The 19,760-nt window shown below is 47.0% G+C and overlaps 1 protein-coding gene across 5 annotated transcripts in view; it reads left to right on the top strand.

Annotated features, from left to right (window-relative positions):
• The window catches only part of LOC149339303 (hemicentin-2-like), a 222,111-nt gene that overhangs the window by 178,639 nt on the left and 23,712 nt on the right, over nt 1–19,760 (top strand). For all 5 annotated transcript variants that reach the window (XM_089548049.1, XM_089548051.1, XM_089548052.1 and 2 more), the window contains exons 4-5: nt 2,829–3,146; nt 14,594–14,890. In XM_089548049.1, the coding sequence (XP_089404175.1) occupies nt 2,829–3,146; nt 14,594–14,890 (615 nt within the window). The remainder of the gene's footprint in view (nt 1–2,828; nt 3,147–14,593; nt 14,891–19,760) is intronic.

A 19,760-nucleotide genomic window follows, 5' to 3' on the forward strand; every position in this document is an offset into this window, starting at 1 on the left:
GTTTGGACTAGTTGGGTGGTCATTTTGGTAATGAATAACAGCGCAACAGAAATTTGAAGGCGCCAAGAGTGACTGAAACGAAGGAAAGCATAGGCGATTTTTTTTATTATTGCGGTGATTGAACTGGGAAATTAGGAGCGTAATTCGATTTCCCTGAACAACAGTTAACCAGAAGGTAGAAGAAAAGGCGACCACAAGCTGTGGTTAGGATCCGAACCCACAATTTCAGCATGCCGCGTAAGGTTCTCGATTACCTGAGTTACGGCTGTCCAACCTTCTACTTTTCGAGTGTACTTGAACTGCGCGTAGCTTAACCTTGAAAGTGTTCCCTAGCGCCACTACCCAACCGCAGAGGCGGACGAGGAACGCCCTGTAAAACAGCAGATGCCATGTGGAACATGATAGAAAAAAAATTGGGGGAGTTGTGGGAGAACCCTCTAATGCTACCTGTGGCATCAAGATTAGCTCCGATACAACAAGCCTTTCAGCTCCCTACCCTTAATCAAGGTTTTATGTTCAAACAGGTTCTGCTTATACTAAGCCGTCTTTGGCTGGGAAGACACGGCTCTGAGAAAGATAAAATGTTAATATGAAGCAATAACGTCGTTACTGCAGATGGGCAAAATCACACAGACCAGAAAGGAAGTACATCTTGCTGCAAGATCTTCGACGGAACTACACTAGCTTAACGCTCCTCTTTAATGTGTCGCGAAAAGCTTGGATATGCGCCTTATAATACCCCTTATAATACGTCGTACGTCGTGCGCCCGTTTATCGAGATAATTTGATCTTCGCTCTTGATGACATTGTGCAATAAATCGATTAAAATTCCTTAAAGTTCCTCGCTCTGAGACGTCTGGATGCGAATTAGGCTAACGAACATGGCATTTTCAAGATTTCAAATGGCGCTTCGATCCGTCTGCGTAACTCCAGCTTACGCAGGACGACCGCTCGGTGTTTCGCCAGCAAACATGGTAACGTGCGCGTTTGCTTTCATGTCTGGGTTTGCGTAATGCAGTATGGTGCGTGCTCCAGCAAGGAACGATAACGTGGAGTCGTAACCTAATTTGCTTTGAAATATGAAGGATCGCACGCGGTGTTTTAATGCCTTTTTGTTTTTTCCGTGACAAGCTCGAGCCTGTCTTTGTTATGAGCAGTCATGTTTAATCAAGCCATCACTTTAATGCCCTAAACATGCATCGTCAAAGACGCACTTGATGTGAAAAACGTTAGTATCTCCTTAGTGCTGCGTCGCCCGTGCCCCTGGCGAAATTTGTGAACCGGGGCTTTATTTCTGCTATTTCGCTTCTGTTGAGCACTTGGCTTTGCACTTGATGGCACTGCACAGACGATAGATGCAGTGTTATTCTAAATTGCTTGAACGGTGCCCATAATAATGGCTACTGTTGTTAACAGTTCGTATCGTGTCCCAAGTTGGTATTGCCAGTCAATATTTTTTTCAGGCATTTTCTGTTACGATAGACTTACGCTAACTTCACCGGCCGATATATTAAATCCTGTTTCTAAAGCTGATACTGCAAGGAAGCGCTGATAAAAAAAAAATGTACGTCATGACGCTGCGACAGCAAAGGGCTTTTTTCCTTTCACTTTCGCGCTTCTTGCCTTTACTTATTTCATGTTCGCGACAAATGCTTTTCGTTTTGCCTGGTGCAGCATATTTGCGACGAGGGGCTTTCACCACAGCTCTGGGCGTTAACGTTACGCCAGTGATGGCAGCTTTTGCTTTTGTTCACGAGTGGTTGCGGCGTGTTTGCGGTAAGGGACGTGTTTTTGCAGTGCTTTCCCGTTGCTGTCGCCCCGGTGCACTCTCTAGTTCACTGTTCCTCCGCTTGGGGCGCTGTGGAGGCACAGCTGTGGCCGCTGTGGCCTTGAGATTACTAGCTGCGGCATTCACGCTAAAGCCGAGGCTTCACACTCACACGTCGGATTTTTTCTGGAGGGCGAAGGCGGCAAGGCTTGGGGTGGGAAGATGGCTTCTGGATGGTGCTTGTGGCTTCACCCAGGAGGCTTCGCACACACGCCCCTGGGACTTGGCGGAATGTCACTACTACGTCTGTCGCAATAAAAGAAGAATACGTTGGAGCGTAGGCGTCCAGCCTGTAATTTTAAGGTCGGCAATGCGCGAGTTCTGATGGGGCCTTTCAATACAAGAACACACGTGTCTCCTTGAAGAAAACCGTTCGCCTCGTGGCTTCCAATTTCTGCAAATTTTTGGCTCCGATAATGCAACGATGTGGCCTTCTTGTGCGCGGCTCCTCGGCCGGACTGTCTATCATACTCCAACAGCGAGTGTTGTGCGTGCGTCTCTTTTAAACCGGCGCGATGAGTTGAAAAATCGCGGTAAGCAAGGAGACTGTAGCCGAGGCGGGCACCGTGACTGGGCGTGCCTTACCTTTCAATGGTCGACGAAGGTGCGAACGCTCTACGGGGTCTAATTTCGCGTACAAATGCGAACAGTTTTGTGCACCAGCCTCGCGTCTCAGGAACGCTGATGTTTCACTAAATTTTTTACTTCTTTACAAGATACGGTAAAAACAAGACATAAAAGGCAATGGTTATAATGAATTAACTGCTCGATTTGTTGGCTGACCAATAGGAAGGTGGAGTGCTTGACTGACTCACCAATGGGAGCGTGAAGTGATTGATTGGCTGACCATTGGTAGTGTGGAGGAAGTGATTGATTGATTGATTGATTGATTGATTGATTGATTGATTGATTGATTGATTGATTGATTGATTGATTGATTGATTGATTGATTGATTGATTGATTGATTGATTTGGAGGCGTTCTTGTTGGCGGCCCGCAGTGAAGCCCCTGGAGATCGAGATGGAGAGTCCGAGCATGCCGGCCAAGGCTGGCACCGCGCTCCAGGTGCGCTGCGTCATCTCGGGGGCACGGCCCGTGGCCGAGGCGGTGTGGTACAACCGGACGGCGCGCATGGCACAGCAGCCGCAGCCCAGCATCGAGCCGCTGGGCGACGGCACCTTCCGCACCGTGAGCACGCTCGAGGTCGTGCTCACGCGACACGACCACGAAGGGAGCTTCACCTGCAAAGGCAGCAACCCCGTGCTGGAAGCCTCCGGGGAGCCGCCCCTCGAGCGGACCGTCGACCTGCTCGTCCTCTGTGAGTGCGCAGTGGCTGTTTCCCTCTTCCTCCTCTCGGGGTCTTTAAAATGGGAAGCAAACCAGTCTGTTGCTGCATTACATAGAGATCACTGAGCGCGCTTGCAGAAACTGTTAAAGAATATAACAGACGCTCCTGAAGTTCGAAAATTGATGCGTGTACCTCGCCTGAGCATTAATAATTCGGGATTCACGACAGCAAAACTGATAGGCCAGACTGCACACTAAAACATGTAAAGCCGCACCGATCGCCAGATCTAAAATAGCGACTGATAGTGATACTGCCGTCCATGTCCTCGCCTTGAGTACTGATATTATTAGCTTTATAAGCCATTTAATTGTCTTCCTGTACAGTACCTCATTTTCTAGCTTGCGGGGCGGTCAGGATGAGATTTAGTTAGCGAGTTATGGTTCAATGACATATTTGGTTACCGTCTTCGCTCGACGCGGGTGATGCATGCGACATGTGCGGAAACACGCCGGACTTGAAACAATGCGCCTATTTCTTATCTCCGCGCAAAATAAAAACTACGAGGCATCCTTAAAGACTAGCACGATTAGGCTACTAGGCGATACGAGGTATTAAATGTCTTGAAGGACTGTGCAGTACGTCGTTCCTGACACTATAGTTTCCGGCTGTACGCCACATATCAGAAGGAGTACGCCAAGTCAGGAGATTCCTTTTAACCACACCTAAAGAAAGGTCACTTTCTCAAAGCGACTCGGTAGTATTTATTTAAAAAAAAAAAAGAAAGCAATGAACACGCGTTACGCATTCGACAGCCTCGGGCACTCGCCGCTAGCAACGAATAAAGGAACGTGCTCTTAATTCAACCGCGGTCTTTCGCCGTAGTGGTATTGCGCGTCCTTACTCAACTGGCTGGCCTAGCTCAATAAGGCTGAGGCTGTGTCTGTCTTCCTTTTCAAGGGCAAATAACAAAGTCAAGAACAGGGATAGAGAAATGGCTTCCTAGCGTGGAAAGAGAGAGAGAGAGCTCTTATCAAGTTGCCCGCTCTTCCATTATACTTCCAGAATTCAAGCGCAACAAAGACACCACACAGGAAGGAGAACGACGGGACATACGCTTCCCGTTGTATCCTTGTGGTTTCGCGTTGTGTGCGCGGACTCGTGTTACTGTGGCGATGAAAAAAAAAAAGAGAGAGAAAGAAAGAAAACGAGAGAAGCGGGGAGAAAAAGAAACAAAATTTGACTCCTATACGAGCTGATCTCGCAGACAAGACTTCAGAGGCAAAATGCAAGGAGGAAAACGTACGAAAGTAAAAAGAAGAAGGAAAGAGAGATGCGGAACAGACGAAGGAACGAGGTGCCTTGTCCTTTTTCTACCGAAGACGCGGCTGACTTCTGGCGCGTGTGAGAAGACCTGCGCCTCCATCAGCGCGATTAAAGCTCTCGGCCGTACCGCAGCCCGTTAATGATTAATAATGCTAGCGGAGTTTATGCTCTGGAAGTGTGCGCCTCTAAATGATTCACTCGCGTGAGTGAGGTCCGTATCTTGTCTCGCACCACTCGGACGGCCTGGTATATAGGGTACGCGGGCGAAAGAAAAAGCAAGAAAGGTAGGTGTGTACATATACACAGAACCCGAAGCTAGCAGCAGCAGGAAACAAAAACGCCGATAAAAAAAATAGTGACAGCGGTTGAGGTCGAGAATTATTTAAAGCGATCGCGTCGGAGTAACCCCGCGGATTCCGCCCAGGTGAGGCCGCGAGGCCAACGTGTCCGTGGCTTGCCGAAACGCTTACGCTGTACAGGGACATCATACGGACCTCGGGGAAAAATTTTCCCCTCTCTGAACTAAGTTGCTCGAGTCTTGCCAACTTTCCCGGTGATCTACGCGTCCTTTTATATTATTGTTTTTTGACTAGTCGCTCGTTCTTACGGGGTCTGCCTGCCGCTTTTGCACTCTCCCTAAATCGGCGCGGTCTTTGAGACCTGGGTCCCGTGAGGGCCGATGCCGACGTGCCCCGGACGCGTACGTCCCGGTAGCTCTGACCCCGGTTTTTCCCGTGTGTGATTTTTCCTTGCGAAACGCAGCTGCATGGAGGCTAACGGCACATCCTCGCACGCGATAAGTGAGACAGCTCGTAAAGGATGATCAAATTTTCAAGCGTGCCTGTGTGCACGCACGAGCGAACATATCTTCAGCAGAGACAAATGAAGGCGAGGAAATCTTTCTTGATTCAGTCTGTGAATTTGGTGGTCTGGCAACAGTGGGTGGTTTGGGATGGCCGCTTCACATGCTGCAAGTCTTAAATGGCCTTGGCTTTCTTTCTTTTTTTTTTTTTGGACCGCACACGCTGCCGCTGTCGCGAGTTTTGCTCATTAGGGTTAGTGACCTCGTTTCGCGAAATTCTCGTGAGCGAAGTGTGTGTCAGGGAACATATTGAGTGAGTTTCTGGAAGCTTGTTCTAGGTCGAACTGGAAGCACATAGTACAGTATGTGTTGTCCTTCACTGGCCTTGCAGTTTCAGTGCACTTATTAGAGCAACTAAGAAAACGATTAGCTGTGGTCCAACCCGGCTGAATCTAGTAATACGAGCGAAAGCTACATAATACAGTATGCGTTGTCCTTCTCTGGCCTTGCAGTTTCAGTGCACTTATTAGAGCAACTAAGAAAAAGATTAGCTGTGGTCCAACCCGGCTGAATCTAGTAATACGAGCGAAAGCTACATAATACAGTATGCGTTGTCCTTCTCTGGCCTTGCAGTTTCAGTGCACTTATTAGAGCAACTAAGAAAAAGATTAGCTGTGGTCCAACCCGGCTGAATCTAGTAATACGAGCGAAAGCTACATAATACAGTATGCGTTGTCCTTCTCTGGCCTTGCAGTTTCAGTGCACTTATTAGAGCAACTAAGAAAAAGATTAGCTGTGGTCCAACCCGGCTGAATCTAGTAATACGAGCGAAAGCTACATAATACAGTATGCGTTGTCCTTCTCTGGCCTTGCAGTTTCAGTGCACTTATTAGAGCAACTAAGAAAAAGATTAGCTGTGGTCCAACCCGGCTGAATCTAGTAATACGAGCGAAAGCTACATAATACAGTATGCGTTGTCCTTCTCTGGCCTTGCAGTTTCAGTGCACTTATTAGAGCAACTAAGAAAACGATTAGCTGTGGTCCAACCCGGCTGAATCTAGTAATACGAGCGAAAGCTACATAGTACAGTATGCGTTGTCCTTCTCTGGCCTTGCAGTTTCAGTGCACTTATTAGAGCAACTAAGAAAACGATTAGCTGTGGTCCAACCCGGCTGAATCTAGTAATACGAGCGAAAGCTACATAATACAGTATGCGTTGTCCTTCTCTGGCCTTGCAGTTTCAGTGCACTTATTAGAGCTACGATGCACTTATTACGAGCGACTTATTAGCGACTTATTACGAGCGACTTACAAGCGACTTATTACGAGCAGTGCACTTATTACGAGCGAAAGCTACATAATACAGTATGCGTTGTCCTTCTCTGGCCTTGCAGTTTCAGTGCACTTATTAGAGCTACGATGCACTTATTACGAGCGACTTATTAGCGACTTATTACGAGCGACTTACAAGCGACTTATTACGAGCAGTGCACTTATTACGAGCGAAAGCTACATAGTACAGTATGCGTTGTCCTTCTCTGGCCTTGCAGTTTCAGTGCACTTATTAGAGCTACGATGCACTTATTACGAGCGACTTACAAGCGACTTATTACGAGCAGTGCACTTATTACGAGCGAAAGCTACATAATACAGTATGCGTTGTCCTTCTCTGGCCTTGCAGTTTCAGTGCACTTATTAGAGCTACGATGCACTTATTACGAGCGACTTATTAGCGACTTATTACGAGCGACTTACAAGCGACTTATTACGAGCAGTGCACTTATTACGAGCGAAAGCTACATAGTACAGTATGCGTTGTCCTTCTCTGGCCTTGCAGTTTCAGTGCACTTATTAGAGCAACTAAGAAAAAGATTAGCTGTGGTCCAACCCGGCTGAATCTAGTAATACGAGCGAAAGCTACATAATACAGTATGCGTTGTCCTTCTCTGGCCTTGCAGTTTCAGTGCACTTATTAGAGCAACTAAGAAAACGATTAGCTGTGGTCCAACCCGGCTGAATCTAGTAATACGAGCGAAAGCTACATAGTACAGTATGCGTTGTCCTTCTCTGGCCTTGCAGTTTCAGTGCACTTATTAGAGCAACTAAGAAAACGATTAGCTGTGGTCCAACCCGGCTGAATCTAGTAATACGAGCGAAAGCTACATAATACAGTATGCGTTGTCCTTCTCTGGCCTTGCAGTTTCAGTGCACTTATTAGAGCAACTAAGAAAAAGATTAGCTGTGGTCCAACCCGGCTGAATCTAGTAATACGAGCGAAAGCTACATAATACAGTATGCGTTGTCCTTCTCTGGCCTTGCAGTTTCAGTGCACTTATTAGAGCAACTAAGAAAAAGATTAGCTGTGGTCCAACCCGGCTGAATCTAGTAATACGAGCGAAAGCTACATAATACAGTATGCGTTGTCCTTCTCTGGCCTTGCAGTTTCAGTGCACTTATTAGAGCAACTAAGAAAAAGATTAGCTGTGGTCCAACCCGGCTGAATCTAGTAATACAAGCGAAAGCTACATAATACAGTATGCGTTGTCCTTCTCTGGCCTTGCAGTTTCAGTGCACTTATTAGAGCAACTAAGAAAAAGATTAGCTGTGGTCCAACCCGGCTGAATCTAGTAATACGAGCGAAAGCTACATAATACAGTATGCGTTGTCCTTCTCTGGCCTTGCAGTTTCAGTGCACTTATTAGAGCAACTAAGAAAAAGATTAGCTGTGGTCCAACCCGGCTGAATCTAGTAATACGAGCGAAAGCTACATAGTACAGTATGCGTTGTCCTTCTCTGGCCTTGCAGTTTCAGTGCACTTATTAGAGCTACGATGCACTTATTACGAGCGACTTATTAGCGACTTATTACGAGCGACTTACAAGCGACTTATTACGAGCAGTGCACTTATTACGAGCGAAAGCTACATAATACAGTATGCGTTGTCCTTCTCTGGCCTTGCAGTTTCAGTGCACTTATTAGAGCAACTAAGAAAAAGATTAGCTGTGGTCCAACCCGGCTGAATCTAGTAATACGAGCGAAAGCTACATAATACAGTATGCGTTGTCCTTCTCTGGCCTTGCAGTTTCAGTGCACTTATTAGAGCAACTAAGAAAAAGATTAGCTGTGGTCCAACCCGGCTGAATCTAGTAATACGAGCGAAAGCTACATAATACAGTATGCGTTGTCCTTCTCTGGCCTTGCAGTTTCAGTGCACTTATTAGAGCAACTAAGAAAAAGATTAGCTGTGGTCCAACCCGGCTGAATCTAGTAATACAAGCGAAAGCTACATAATACAGTATGCGTTGTCCTTCTCTGGCCTTGCAGTTTCAGTGCACTTATTAGAGCAACTAAGAAAAAGATTAGCTGTGGTCCAACCCGGCTGAATCTAGTAATACGAGCGAAAGCTACATAATACAGTATGCGTTGTCCTTCTCTGGCCTTGCAGTTTCAGTGCACTTATTAGAGCAACTAAGAAAAAGATTAGCTGTGGTCCAACCCGGCTGAATCTAGTAATACGAGCGAAAGCTACATAGTACAGTATGCGTTGTCCTTCTCTGGCCTTGCAGTTTCAGTGCACTTATTAGAGCTACGATGCACTTATTACGAGCGACTTATTAGCGACTTATTACGAGCGACTTACAAGCGACTTATTACGAGCAGTGCACTTATTACGAGCGAAAGCTACATAGTACAGTATGCGTTGTCCTTCTCTGGCCTTGCAGTTTCAGTGCACTTATTAGAGCAACTAAGAAAAGGTTAGCTGTGGTCCAACCCGGCTGAATCTAGTAATACGAGCGAAAGCTTAGTAAAGGTAAGCATACGACGGTAAGCAACACGCCACACGCTTTTATATAGCCGTCGCGTCACGCCATTTCCGGCAGTTGCGACAGTGCCGTCGGCTTCCCATACCCAGCTGTGGTAGTTGTGGCGAGGCGCAGCGAGTCACGTGATTCGGTAGCTGCGAGGCGAGCGAGCGCGGTCGGCTCAGCGCGCGCAGCTGTGGCGAGGCGTGGCATGACGTCAGAGCCAAGCCTCCACTCCTCCTGGTTTGAAGGTCAAATTTCATAGCCACATGACCTTCAGCTTTGTACGGGAGGAATAGGGTTTTCGCTCTAAAATCCAAGCACTGCGCTGGCGCTAGAAATCAACAACGGAAACTCCTGATTAATCCATTTTCGTTTCTCTTTTCTCAGTGAAGCTGCGCATTATTTGATTGCGCAAATAACTTTGCGTAATTTCAAACCTCGGTGACATTCGTGCTCCCATCAGGCGTTGCATGTTTCTCTGTATTAAAAAAATCATTAAGTAGTAAAAGCAATTTCAGAGCGCCACGTTAATGGCGTCGCGGCTAGGGCGTTGGTGGTCTTCAGCCGGACTTCCCACTGTTTTTATACTCTGCCTGGCAAACCGGGTAACAGGTACCTTAAATGTCACCACTGATTGAAACGTGACGTTGTTTCGTTTTACCCTTACAGAGAAAGAAAAAGAAAGACGAAGATCATTAAGGATCGTGTTTCGAAACTCACCCACCCCACAAAAAAACAAATGCAAAGAGAGTGAAAGCAAACGACGACGAAACAGGGTTTCCCTTATAATGAGGTTCCACGGCGGTGCATTGTTGAATCTGGGTTGTTAAGCAGTGTGTGTACACTCGCGACAACAAAGGGCGGCCTACATAGTCAACTCTCACCCTCGCACCGTCGTTTAATTTACGAGTCCCATCTTGGGTTCCGCCCCTTTCCCCCTTTAACCCTCCCCTTCGCCACTCTTCACCCAGCGTGGTCTCCCCGCAGACGACACGAGCAGAATAAGCCGAACCGCCGCCTCTTCGAGTGTCCCGGGATGAGTAGACCGCGCTAATGTTGGCCCTATTTCCGGGCAAAGCTGGCTCTGAGGAACGAAGCAATACCGGCCGGCTTCCGCTGAGGAAATTGCTCAGAGATAGGAGAACCCTCGGGCCTCGCAGCGGCCGGGGAGGAAAAAAAACAGAGCCTCTCGGCGGCTCAAGCGCCAAGGTGTGTGTGTAGGGAGGGGGGACCTTGTCGGGCTAGGCCTTGTCGGAAGGGCCGGGCAGCTGCCGCTTCGGCGCGCCTCGAAGCCCGGGATTTTCGACGCCATTGCTCTGACGCGGCTATGGCCGTCGGATGGTGCTTTTATGCAATGCGGCCCGCCGGTCGAGTGCGGTTGAGTGGACCTAACGCGCTTGCGCGAATCGTGTGTCGCCGACACTTAAGGATTTCCGTAACGCAAAAATGGTAGCGTACTCGGCAGTTTCTGGTCTGCTTTGTAATAGTTTAGCGGCACTGGCGAGATCTCTCTTTTTAGAACTCTCACTGACACCTACCTACCTAAATCTATTAATTTATAACTTGCTGCAGACGCGCACAGCGGCGGATTCTGCGTGCAGACCCTTCGTCAAAAGGGACGACCAGCGGTGAAACCGGGAGTAAGATTATCATAAGCGTACACCGCAACAACCGCTCAATTCGCAATTTTATTAAAAAAGCTCGTGTGCGCTCCTTCTCTAACATTGTGAAACATTCCCATTCTCCTGTCTAAACCTACGCCTATTTGCGAACTCGCTGGTATTTCGAAAGGGTCACACACGAGCTCTCTTAATAACTGAAATCTAAGAATGACATGAACACAAAAGCCGTTTCTGTGAAATTGGAAACTGTAGCAATTTGAATTTCTTGACTTTCACTTTTTTCTCCCATCCCGGTTGTCGCAAAAAACAATAAAACGAAACTCGGCCAAGATTCTTCCGCTTCTCCGAGCTGTTGGCGCTGTATCGTAAGCCGCCATTAAATGCTCATTTCTGAGCTCCTTCGGAGACGCGGCGGTCTCTCGCTGTAGTTACACAATGTCACACGTTATAAAAGTGAGCTGCTCTCATCCAAAGAACATGCCTTTTCAAAAACAGGCCTCGGCTGCGCAGCTCTAATTTCATTGTGGAGCACGTGTGAAAACGGCGCGTTTAGCGAGGGATCCTCTCACCATGATGGATGCGACAGAAAGCGTTTCGTATCACGCTTGCTTTTGCGCTCAAAAGCAAGGAAGGACCTTCTGCCGGCGTTAGAGTAGCCATTTGCAGGCAGGACACGTTTTGCCGGGCGCCATTACTCAAAGCAAGTGTTTGGCGCAAAGCCCACGGGCAACTTCAATGCCCCCCCCCCCCCCCCCCCCTTCTCTGTTTCCCAATCTCTTCCACATCACATACGTCCCCCTTTCTTTCTATAAAGTTTGATTTCGTTTCATGCGCAAAATGCATTAGTCTCGATACCGCCTCACTTGTTTTTCGCTTTAATCTTTCGTTTGAGGGCTTACTTTAGGATAGAGAGCGGCGGGGTGAATGGAGGAGAGCCCGCTGCCAGCGCAGAGACCTGCATTGGCTTGGCTTCTGTGTTCAGTCCTGCACAATGTGCGTAGTATTCGCAGGATCTCGGCTCCCTTAGCATTTCACAGTCTTTTATTTCGCACGGAAACAGAGCTGGAGCGCGTAGTGGTTGGCCTTGCACAGCGGGAATAGGTTGGTCGGGGCTCTCCGTGTGACCCGGTTTGCGAGAAAATTGTGAAACTTCGTTTATACGTGGTCAGTTTGTAGGCGTCTTAGCATATTAGGCTTATGTAACAAGCGCAAAGGAGAAATATTTGTTGCAGATAACTCCGCCAGCTATTTAAAACTGGCATTTTGACATCTTCGATTTCCAGCAATGACCTCCTTTTTTTTTGTTACTATACTTCAAGGGTTGGAACCCTACCAAGAATCGTGTGCCGTTCTTGACCTTTAGGGTACAGAAATAAAATGAATATTGCCGTGACTGGGTTTCGAACGCGCGGCGGCGCGAACACATCAGCTTCGCTGGACTCTGCACGCGGGCACTAGGCTATTTTTTTACGCTGTAGGTGTTTGCAGCGCACACGAAACACGGACGGACAGAAAAGGGAACGAAACACAGCGCTGACTTTCAACTGAGCTTTATTGGAAAAATAAGCGACTTTTATACAAAAATTTTTAACATGTGACTCAGAAGATGTCAAAACGTCCTACTACATGTGCCATCTAAAATCACTGATACTGTAGATAAAAACCCTGAAAAAATATGAATGGAAAACACTGAAAGACACGTGCCGCTTAAACCAACTAAAGGGTGTCATGATCAACAACGGTGAAGGAACAACAATCGAAAAACTAACAAAAAATTACCGACGATTACGTTACTTCCTAATGCGAAATTTGAGCGCAGCAAATAAGCTGTTTCACCTTTTCGATAGTGAGTCAACCCCAGCTGCGGAGTTGGTTTCAGGGACAACGCCGCCGATGCCGACACAAACAATATGATACCCTCGCTTCCGCAGCGCTAAGAACCAGGTCTAGCCGTGGGAAGGTGGTCACGTATTCGTCGACGTGCCGGGGCCTACGTGAAATAACCGGCGCGTCGGCAACTGAAGAGCACCCTATCCGCCACACAAGAACAGGGGGGGGGGGGGGACCCTTTCCTCCTCTTTCTGCATGGCGGCGACGGTGTTCTATGCAGTCACGTTATCTTGACTCTCTAGCGGCGTCAGCGGCATCCAGCGGTATCAGTCGGTCGCTGCTAGCGCTGGGGGGATGAAAGGGGGGCGGAGCTGGTTACGAGGCCGACGACAACGCCGACGACGACGCGAAACCCAGGAACGGACGCCAAAGAGCTGCGCTCTAAAAAACTATGATATCGAAATGCAAAAGCAGGGTGAAGCTGTATATGGGCTCCCGTTGTCACAAAAAGTAAAAGAAAAAAGAAAACAAATTGTCAAAAAAACAGGACTGAAACGGTATAAAAACATATTAACTAAAACAGCATAAAACCCATTATTTGAAGAGTGTCGAAATTTACGGGTGCGCGCCTGCGGCCTGCAAGAATTCGAGTTCTTTATCCAGGAGCACTAAGGACACAGCGCTGACGCACATGTCCCCTTTCTGTTGGATGGCTTTTGCCTCGATAATCTCCCTCGTGGTCTGCGTCAGCGCTGTGTCCTTAGTGCTCCTGGATAAAGAACTCGAATTCTTGCAGGCCGCAGGCGCGCACCCGTAAATTTCGACACTCTTCAAATAATGGGTTTTATGCTGTTTTAGTTAATGTGTTTTTATACCGTTTCAGTCCTGTTTTTTTGACAATTTGTTTTCTTCTTTCTTTTACTTTTTGTGACAACGGGAGCCCATATACAGCTTCACCCTGCTTTTGCATTTCGATATCATAGTTTTTTTGTTAGTTTTTCAATTGTTGTTCCTTCACCGTTGTTGATCATGACACCCTTTAGTTGGTTTAAGCGGCACGTGTCTTTCAGTGTTTTCCATTCATATTTTTTCAGGGTTTTTATCTACAGTATCAGTGATTTTAGATGGCACATGTAGTAGGACGTTTTGACATCTTCTGAATCACATGTTAAAAATTTTTGTATAAAAGTCGCTTATTTTTCCAATAAAGCTCAGTTGAAAGTCAGCGCTGTGTTTCGTTCCCTTTTCTGTCCGTCCGTGTTTCGTGTGCGCTGCAAACACCTACAGCATGAAAAACCAACTAGCCCAAGAAAAGACGATTCTGACCTATTTTTTTACTTCCTTTCATGGTATTTATTCTACATGGTTATGATTTCCCCCTAAATTCCTACAGTGTGCGCTACCTTGTTGTTTCCCAACGTGACTCGAAACCCTATGATATGATTATTCTGACTGGACTTCATAGCCTTTGGAAAACGCGCGTGCAAAACCGCAACGTTGAACCTGTTGTTTCGCCCAGAATTCATTGTGGCCGAATGTTGCTGCAGGTAACGGACATTTACAAAGAATCGGACTTTGTACCGGATTGGTTTCCTCTCCTGATGCGCTGTATATCCTTACCGGCCTTTTAGTTCTGTTATGTTTTGTATCATGTTTGTGTCACGTAGCGCCTACCTAGGTGCTCTGTAAACAGTTTCTTTTGTGTGCAAACACACACACACATATATATATATATATATATATATATATATATATATATATATATATATATATGTATTTTATATCCTTTCTGTACATAACCATGTAGAATAACTATGCTATCACCGCAGCCGATCACGTCTCGCGTTAAACTGCAGCACACTTTCGCGCTGCGCATTGCACATGGTCGTCTTTATCACCTTACATCTACAGCGCGAACAGATTAGATAAGCTTAACTTCCTCCAGAGCTTAACCTGAGTCTAATATCGCCGCCAGACGTGCCGACGACCGAGTAGAGCAAAACCATGACCCAACCAGGAGGCTAGACGCATGATTTCGCACATCTACTCGGTTTAGCTGCATTAAAACCCTACCACTTACTTTGTCCCTTGCAGATCCTCCCGAGGTGAAGATCGAGCAGAGCCGTGTGGGCGTGGTCAAGGAGGGCGGTCACGTGGTGCTCCACTGCTCGTACACGGCCAATCCGCGCATGATCCTGGACATGCGCTGGTTCAAGGACGACGCGCCGCTCCGATTCGACCAGGACGACCGGCTGGAGCCCAGCAACCCGGGACTCCCGACCCTCACCATTCGGGAACTGACCCGCCGAGACCGCGGCCGCTACGGGTGCGGCCTGCGCAACGACATCGGCTGGGGGAACTCGACCAACTTCGCCCATCTGGACATCCTCTGTGAGTTCACCGTTGCCGCCTTCCCGCGGAGGTCGTATACGAGTGGCGATGTAGCTAATTTTAAGCGAACGCTGAGGGACAAATATAAGTTGGCATGGATCGATAAGGCAACGCCCTTATAAAAAAAAGTTTTATACAGTCTATAGAGTGTCTATTGACTTCTGTCTATAAAGTCTATAGACTGCCAATAGACAAATCCTAGAGAAGAGTCTGTAGGCAATACAAATTCCATACACAGTCTATAGACAATCTATAGATATATGGCCATACACTTTTAGCAGACTTTTGTCTATAGACAGTCTGTAGACTATGAATAGACAAAAAACAACAATATTTATAAGAAGTCAACAGAGTCAATAAGAGGTCTATAAACTGTCTACAGACCTTTTTTTTTTTTAAGGCGCGTTTTACACTTTAAACGCGAATACGCCTGTATGGGAATAAAACTGAGTAAGTTGTCGTCTAGGGTACTCCCTTCTTGGCACTTCCTGTTTAGAGCATAATCAAAAAGACAAAGTGTGCGCTACAGGACAGCTTACTCCCTCTTTACTCCTTCCTGTTTAGAATGTAATTAGAAAGAGACCGCTCCCACCGAAAACGGGGCTTTCATAAGCCAGAAAAGACCATAAAACGGAATACACGTGTCGCCACCATCGGCCGATTTTGCAACTAAAATGCGTGCCCTGACATCATTATTTTTACGCGGATCCCTGAGTCTACGCTACGCCGCCATTCACACACATCATAACGCCGAACATCCGCCCTTTTCATAAAGGACGTCACGTGTTTGAATCGACTGGTAGGAAGATTCTTAAATCCAATTTTCTCGGCTATAACTGTGCCTTTTGCAGTCGGACAGACGTCAGAAAGAACCACAGAATCAGTGCTTACTGAGAACAATAATTGAATAGAGTTGAAGTCAGTGTCCCCCTTAAAGGCTTTATTAGATTAGTACATTTCTAAATCTGTCATAGCTCATTCACATCGGCTTGACCGACTGGACTGTAGCGTGACTGTATGAAATTTATGAGAAACCTGTAATGTTGAGAAACGTCGCATCTCTGTGCGAAGTCCTACTTCACCCAAATTAGAATGGCCGTAAGTCAAGGACGTAATGCTGTTATGCCGCCAAATTTTCCTTGGTGGCAATGAAAAAAAGTGTGTGCGACCGTTTCCATTCTCTACAGAAACACGGTGTTCATTAAAGCATTGTTGCTCCTACTTATCCGAAATAAGCACGTATGCATCTCTGCTAAAGCCGCTGCGGTGGCTCAGTGGTTACGGTGCTCGGCTGCTGACCGGAAAGACGCGGGTTCGATCCCGGCTGCTGCGGTCGGATTTCAATGGCGGCGAAGTGCTAGAGGCCCGTGCACTTTGCGATGTCAGTGCACGTTAACAAACCCCAGGTGGTCGAAATCCAGAGCCCTCCACTACGGCGTCCCTCACAGCCTGAGTCGCTTTGGGACGTTAAACCCCCATAAACCAAAGCATATTTCTGCTAGTTATTTTAATCATAGACAAGTCAAACTGCATGAAAAAAAAAAAGCTCGATAAAATGCTGAACTGTTCATCAATTGGAAACGAAAATAACAGAAATCTCGACATGTTAAACAAACAAATAATACAGAACAACCCACGAAATAAGCTGGGGAAAGTATATCTCACTGAAAGTAATCTTCCCTCGCCTCGCTAGTGGTGGCATATGCTTAAAAAGGCGCATCAGTGCCATACGTTCAATATCGTCCCGTTAGCAAAGTCCGCCAAAGCAAGCTCTAGGCTACATGCGAAGTGCGACATATGCATGCATTCATTCGTCCGTATGTACGAGGATACATCGACGTCGGGAGCACACAAAACGTTCGCTCCTGAAGCAAATATTTTCGGATTCATGCGCCGCACATTCAGCGCGCAGTCTAAAAGGGAAATCCATCATCTCGCAACGCCCTGACGTGCGCAAAGTTTAATGTAGTGAAACGACAAACAGCAGAGTTCACGTCTTGAAAGCTATCAAGGGGTCCCACGCCATGATTCACTTCCAAAAAGTCCCCCTCGGCCGAACTCAAACGAGAAACAGGAAATCCAAAAAAATAAAGAGAGCCGTGGAAAGCGCGATATCTTTGATGGTGACTGGGCTGCTCTCCTGTGCGTAACACAACACCATAAACTGAAGACAAATGCTGTCCTCAAAAGTAACTTAAAAAAAAAAAAGGAAAAGGAGGTATACCCGAAGTACGGTGTCGTGAATCCTGGTGGAAAAAGTAAGCAGAAAATAGGAAGACAGCGACATAATAGCAACTGGAAGAGAACTTAAATAAAGCTCCCCTTTAGGCAAATAGAGAAAAGAAGGGGGAAAACGAATGGCGAAGAATACGAAACATTTTTTTTTTTTTCCACGGCTTCACCATAGGGGGCGCACAATACGTGCATATATTCGGATCACTACCGGCAGCTTATTCAGCACGCTTCACGCTTCCGTGTGCAGGGCGCCATACGCGCCGTTCCATTACCCGCCACGCTGCCATTCACACGAGGGGGCGAGAAATGCGGCCGGGCCGCGTCGCGATACTTCCGAGGGCCGGATTGATTCCTCCCAGAAGGCACCGCTCTCGCACTTTTTAATTCTTCCTCTCTTCTTTTTTTATATTTCATTTTGCCGTTCACTCCCCCCCCCCCCCCGCCCCCCTCCCCCTGCCCCTCTTGGCCTTGTGCCCACATTGCCGCTGACGCGACAAAAGGAGTCGGTGACGGGCGATTGTTAACTTTTGTGCGAGGGGAATAATGGTAAATGCGGGCGTAGTTTTGGTTATTTGAATAAATCGTCGCACCAATAATGAGTGGAAGTGGTGGTTGTAATTAGAACGAGCGGCCTAATAACGTACCGTCTTTGTCAAAAGTAACCAGGCTGCATGGTTTGTTTCTAGCTTGTATAGTGGAGCCCTTGTGGCTTTCCTAAAGATCAAAAAGGTTTTGGAAGGTAGGAAGACCCCCAGTCCTTACCTTTAACGACCATTTCAGCTACAGGGAAGCTGTAAGGGCTCCACGGTACGGGCTAGAAGCAAACCATGCAGCCTGGTTACTTATGACAAAGACTGTACGTCAGAAATGCCACGGAGGTTTCTGAAGTTGACACGCTGCAGCGAAACTGCCGCGGTGGCTCAGTGGTTAAGGCGCTCGGCTGCTGACTCGAAAGACGTGGGTTCGATCCCGGCCGCGGCGGCTGAATTTCGATAAAGGCGAAATTCTAGAGACCCGTGTACTGTGCGATGTCAGTGCACGTTAAAGATCCCCAGGTGGTCGAAATTTCCGGAGCCCTTCACTACGTCGTCCCTCATAGCCTGAGTTGCTTCGGGACGTTAAACCCCAATAAACCAAACCAAGCATTTGGTCCTTGTACGAACCGCGACTAGTTCGACACTTTTCTTCGTTATCTGCCGTGTGGCGTAATAGCGAGGCATTCAAAAACTAAACAAATAACATAGCAAGGCATTCGAAACAGACACATAACGAGACTGCGCACTGCATTCCTGCAAATACATGCAGTTAACCCAGACGGAAGTACACTTTTCATGGCATAGGTAACTTCTTTGCAGACTTCCAAACTTTCGAAAAAAATTAACATTCATGAATAACCTTTGGAGCCCTGGGAAATAAAAATTCTTCCTTCTACCTTCAGTGTAAAGTGAATCGGTCCATAATAGCGCATTGTTTTTTGGAACTTCAATCGCGATGCAAGCTGGTGCGTGGCACTTAGCGAACCAGATGTGTACCTGCGTAGGCTGTTAGTTTTGTCAGACGTAGTCTGGGCGCAAAAGATGACTGCCGAAATTGCTCTGGTAATTAACTAATAAGCACCAGATTGATTGCGGTAATAGCTGATCTGACGCCGAACAGATACGGCGTCTGTAGATCACGGTGAGGTTGAAATCACTCATTGTCCACGGCTCGTGCGCTCTTTTCAAGTGCGAAGCAAAAATGCGTACAGGCTTTAACGTACCGGCCTTACAGTTTGTCATCCGGTCCGACTAATCTCGCTTCCAAGTCCGCGCAGCCCGCCCCATAAGCTCTTCCCTCGGAGACGCGGGTGTGAGAAATGCTAATTGCTGGCCTGCAATTTCGTACGACGAGTGCGGGCTGATTGCAGCATCTCCGCTTTCCCTGCTACTTTCTTCAAACGAGTAGCCCCAGTTAAGAAGCGGGCTCCCTGTGAAACGAAATTATAACAAAGATAGAACGGCGCTGATATTTTACTCTTTGCTCCGTCAATCCGCAGCAAAATTAGAAATTTAATCAGTTTCAAAGCGCTCCCTTACGAGGTTGCGTTTTTGTTATTACGTTGCCGGTGTCACTGCAATCTTTTGCGCACATGGCTGTAAGGCGATAGAGTCAACGGTAAGGTTAGCGAGTGTCGTCACAAATCAAGGATTCAACTTGGAGTTCCTGACAGTTCAACGGATCTTTAGCACCCGGAGTCGCTGACGTCAAAGCACTGTTTATAGCAGTTTTTACATGGCATTTAAAGCAATTGGTCACTCGGGAAGGAAAGCATACCTTCACTTGTGCCATGTTTTCAGAAGGGCAGGCCTCTGGTGCTGAGGGATACGTTTTGCCGGCTCGTGATTTGTTTCCGTGCAAAGAGTAAGCAAGAGTAAAATGTCTGTATACAGATTTAAATCTGGATTAAGGGTGTGAGCAAATATAAACAAAATTAAAAAAATATATGCAGGGTCTTTCACCTAAGACGTAACACTATTTTTTTTTTAAAATAGACTTTCTAGTTAGAAGAGCGCTTTTCTCCGAAAAGTATTTTCAGCTGTGTAGTTCATCAGAATACAGCTAAGACGTGCTAACTAGCAGCATGGTTAACTAATAC

The sequence above is a fragment of the Amblyomma mixtum genome, chromosome 6 (assembly GCF_055824585.1).
Source record: "Amblyomma mixtum isolate Tamu chromosome 6, ASM5582458v1, whole genome shotgun sequence".
Lineage (NCBI taxonomy): Eukaryota > Metazoa > Arthropoda > Arachnida > Ixodida > Ixodidae > Amblyomma > Amblyomma mixtum.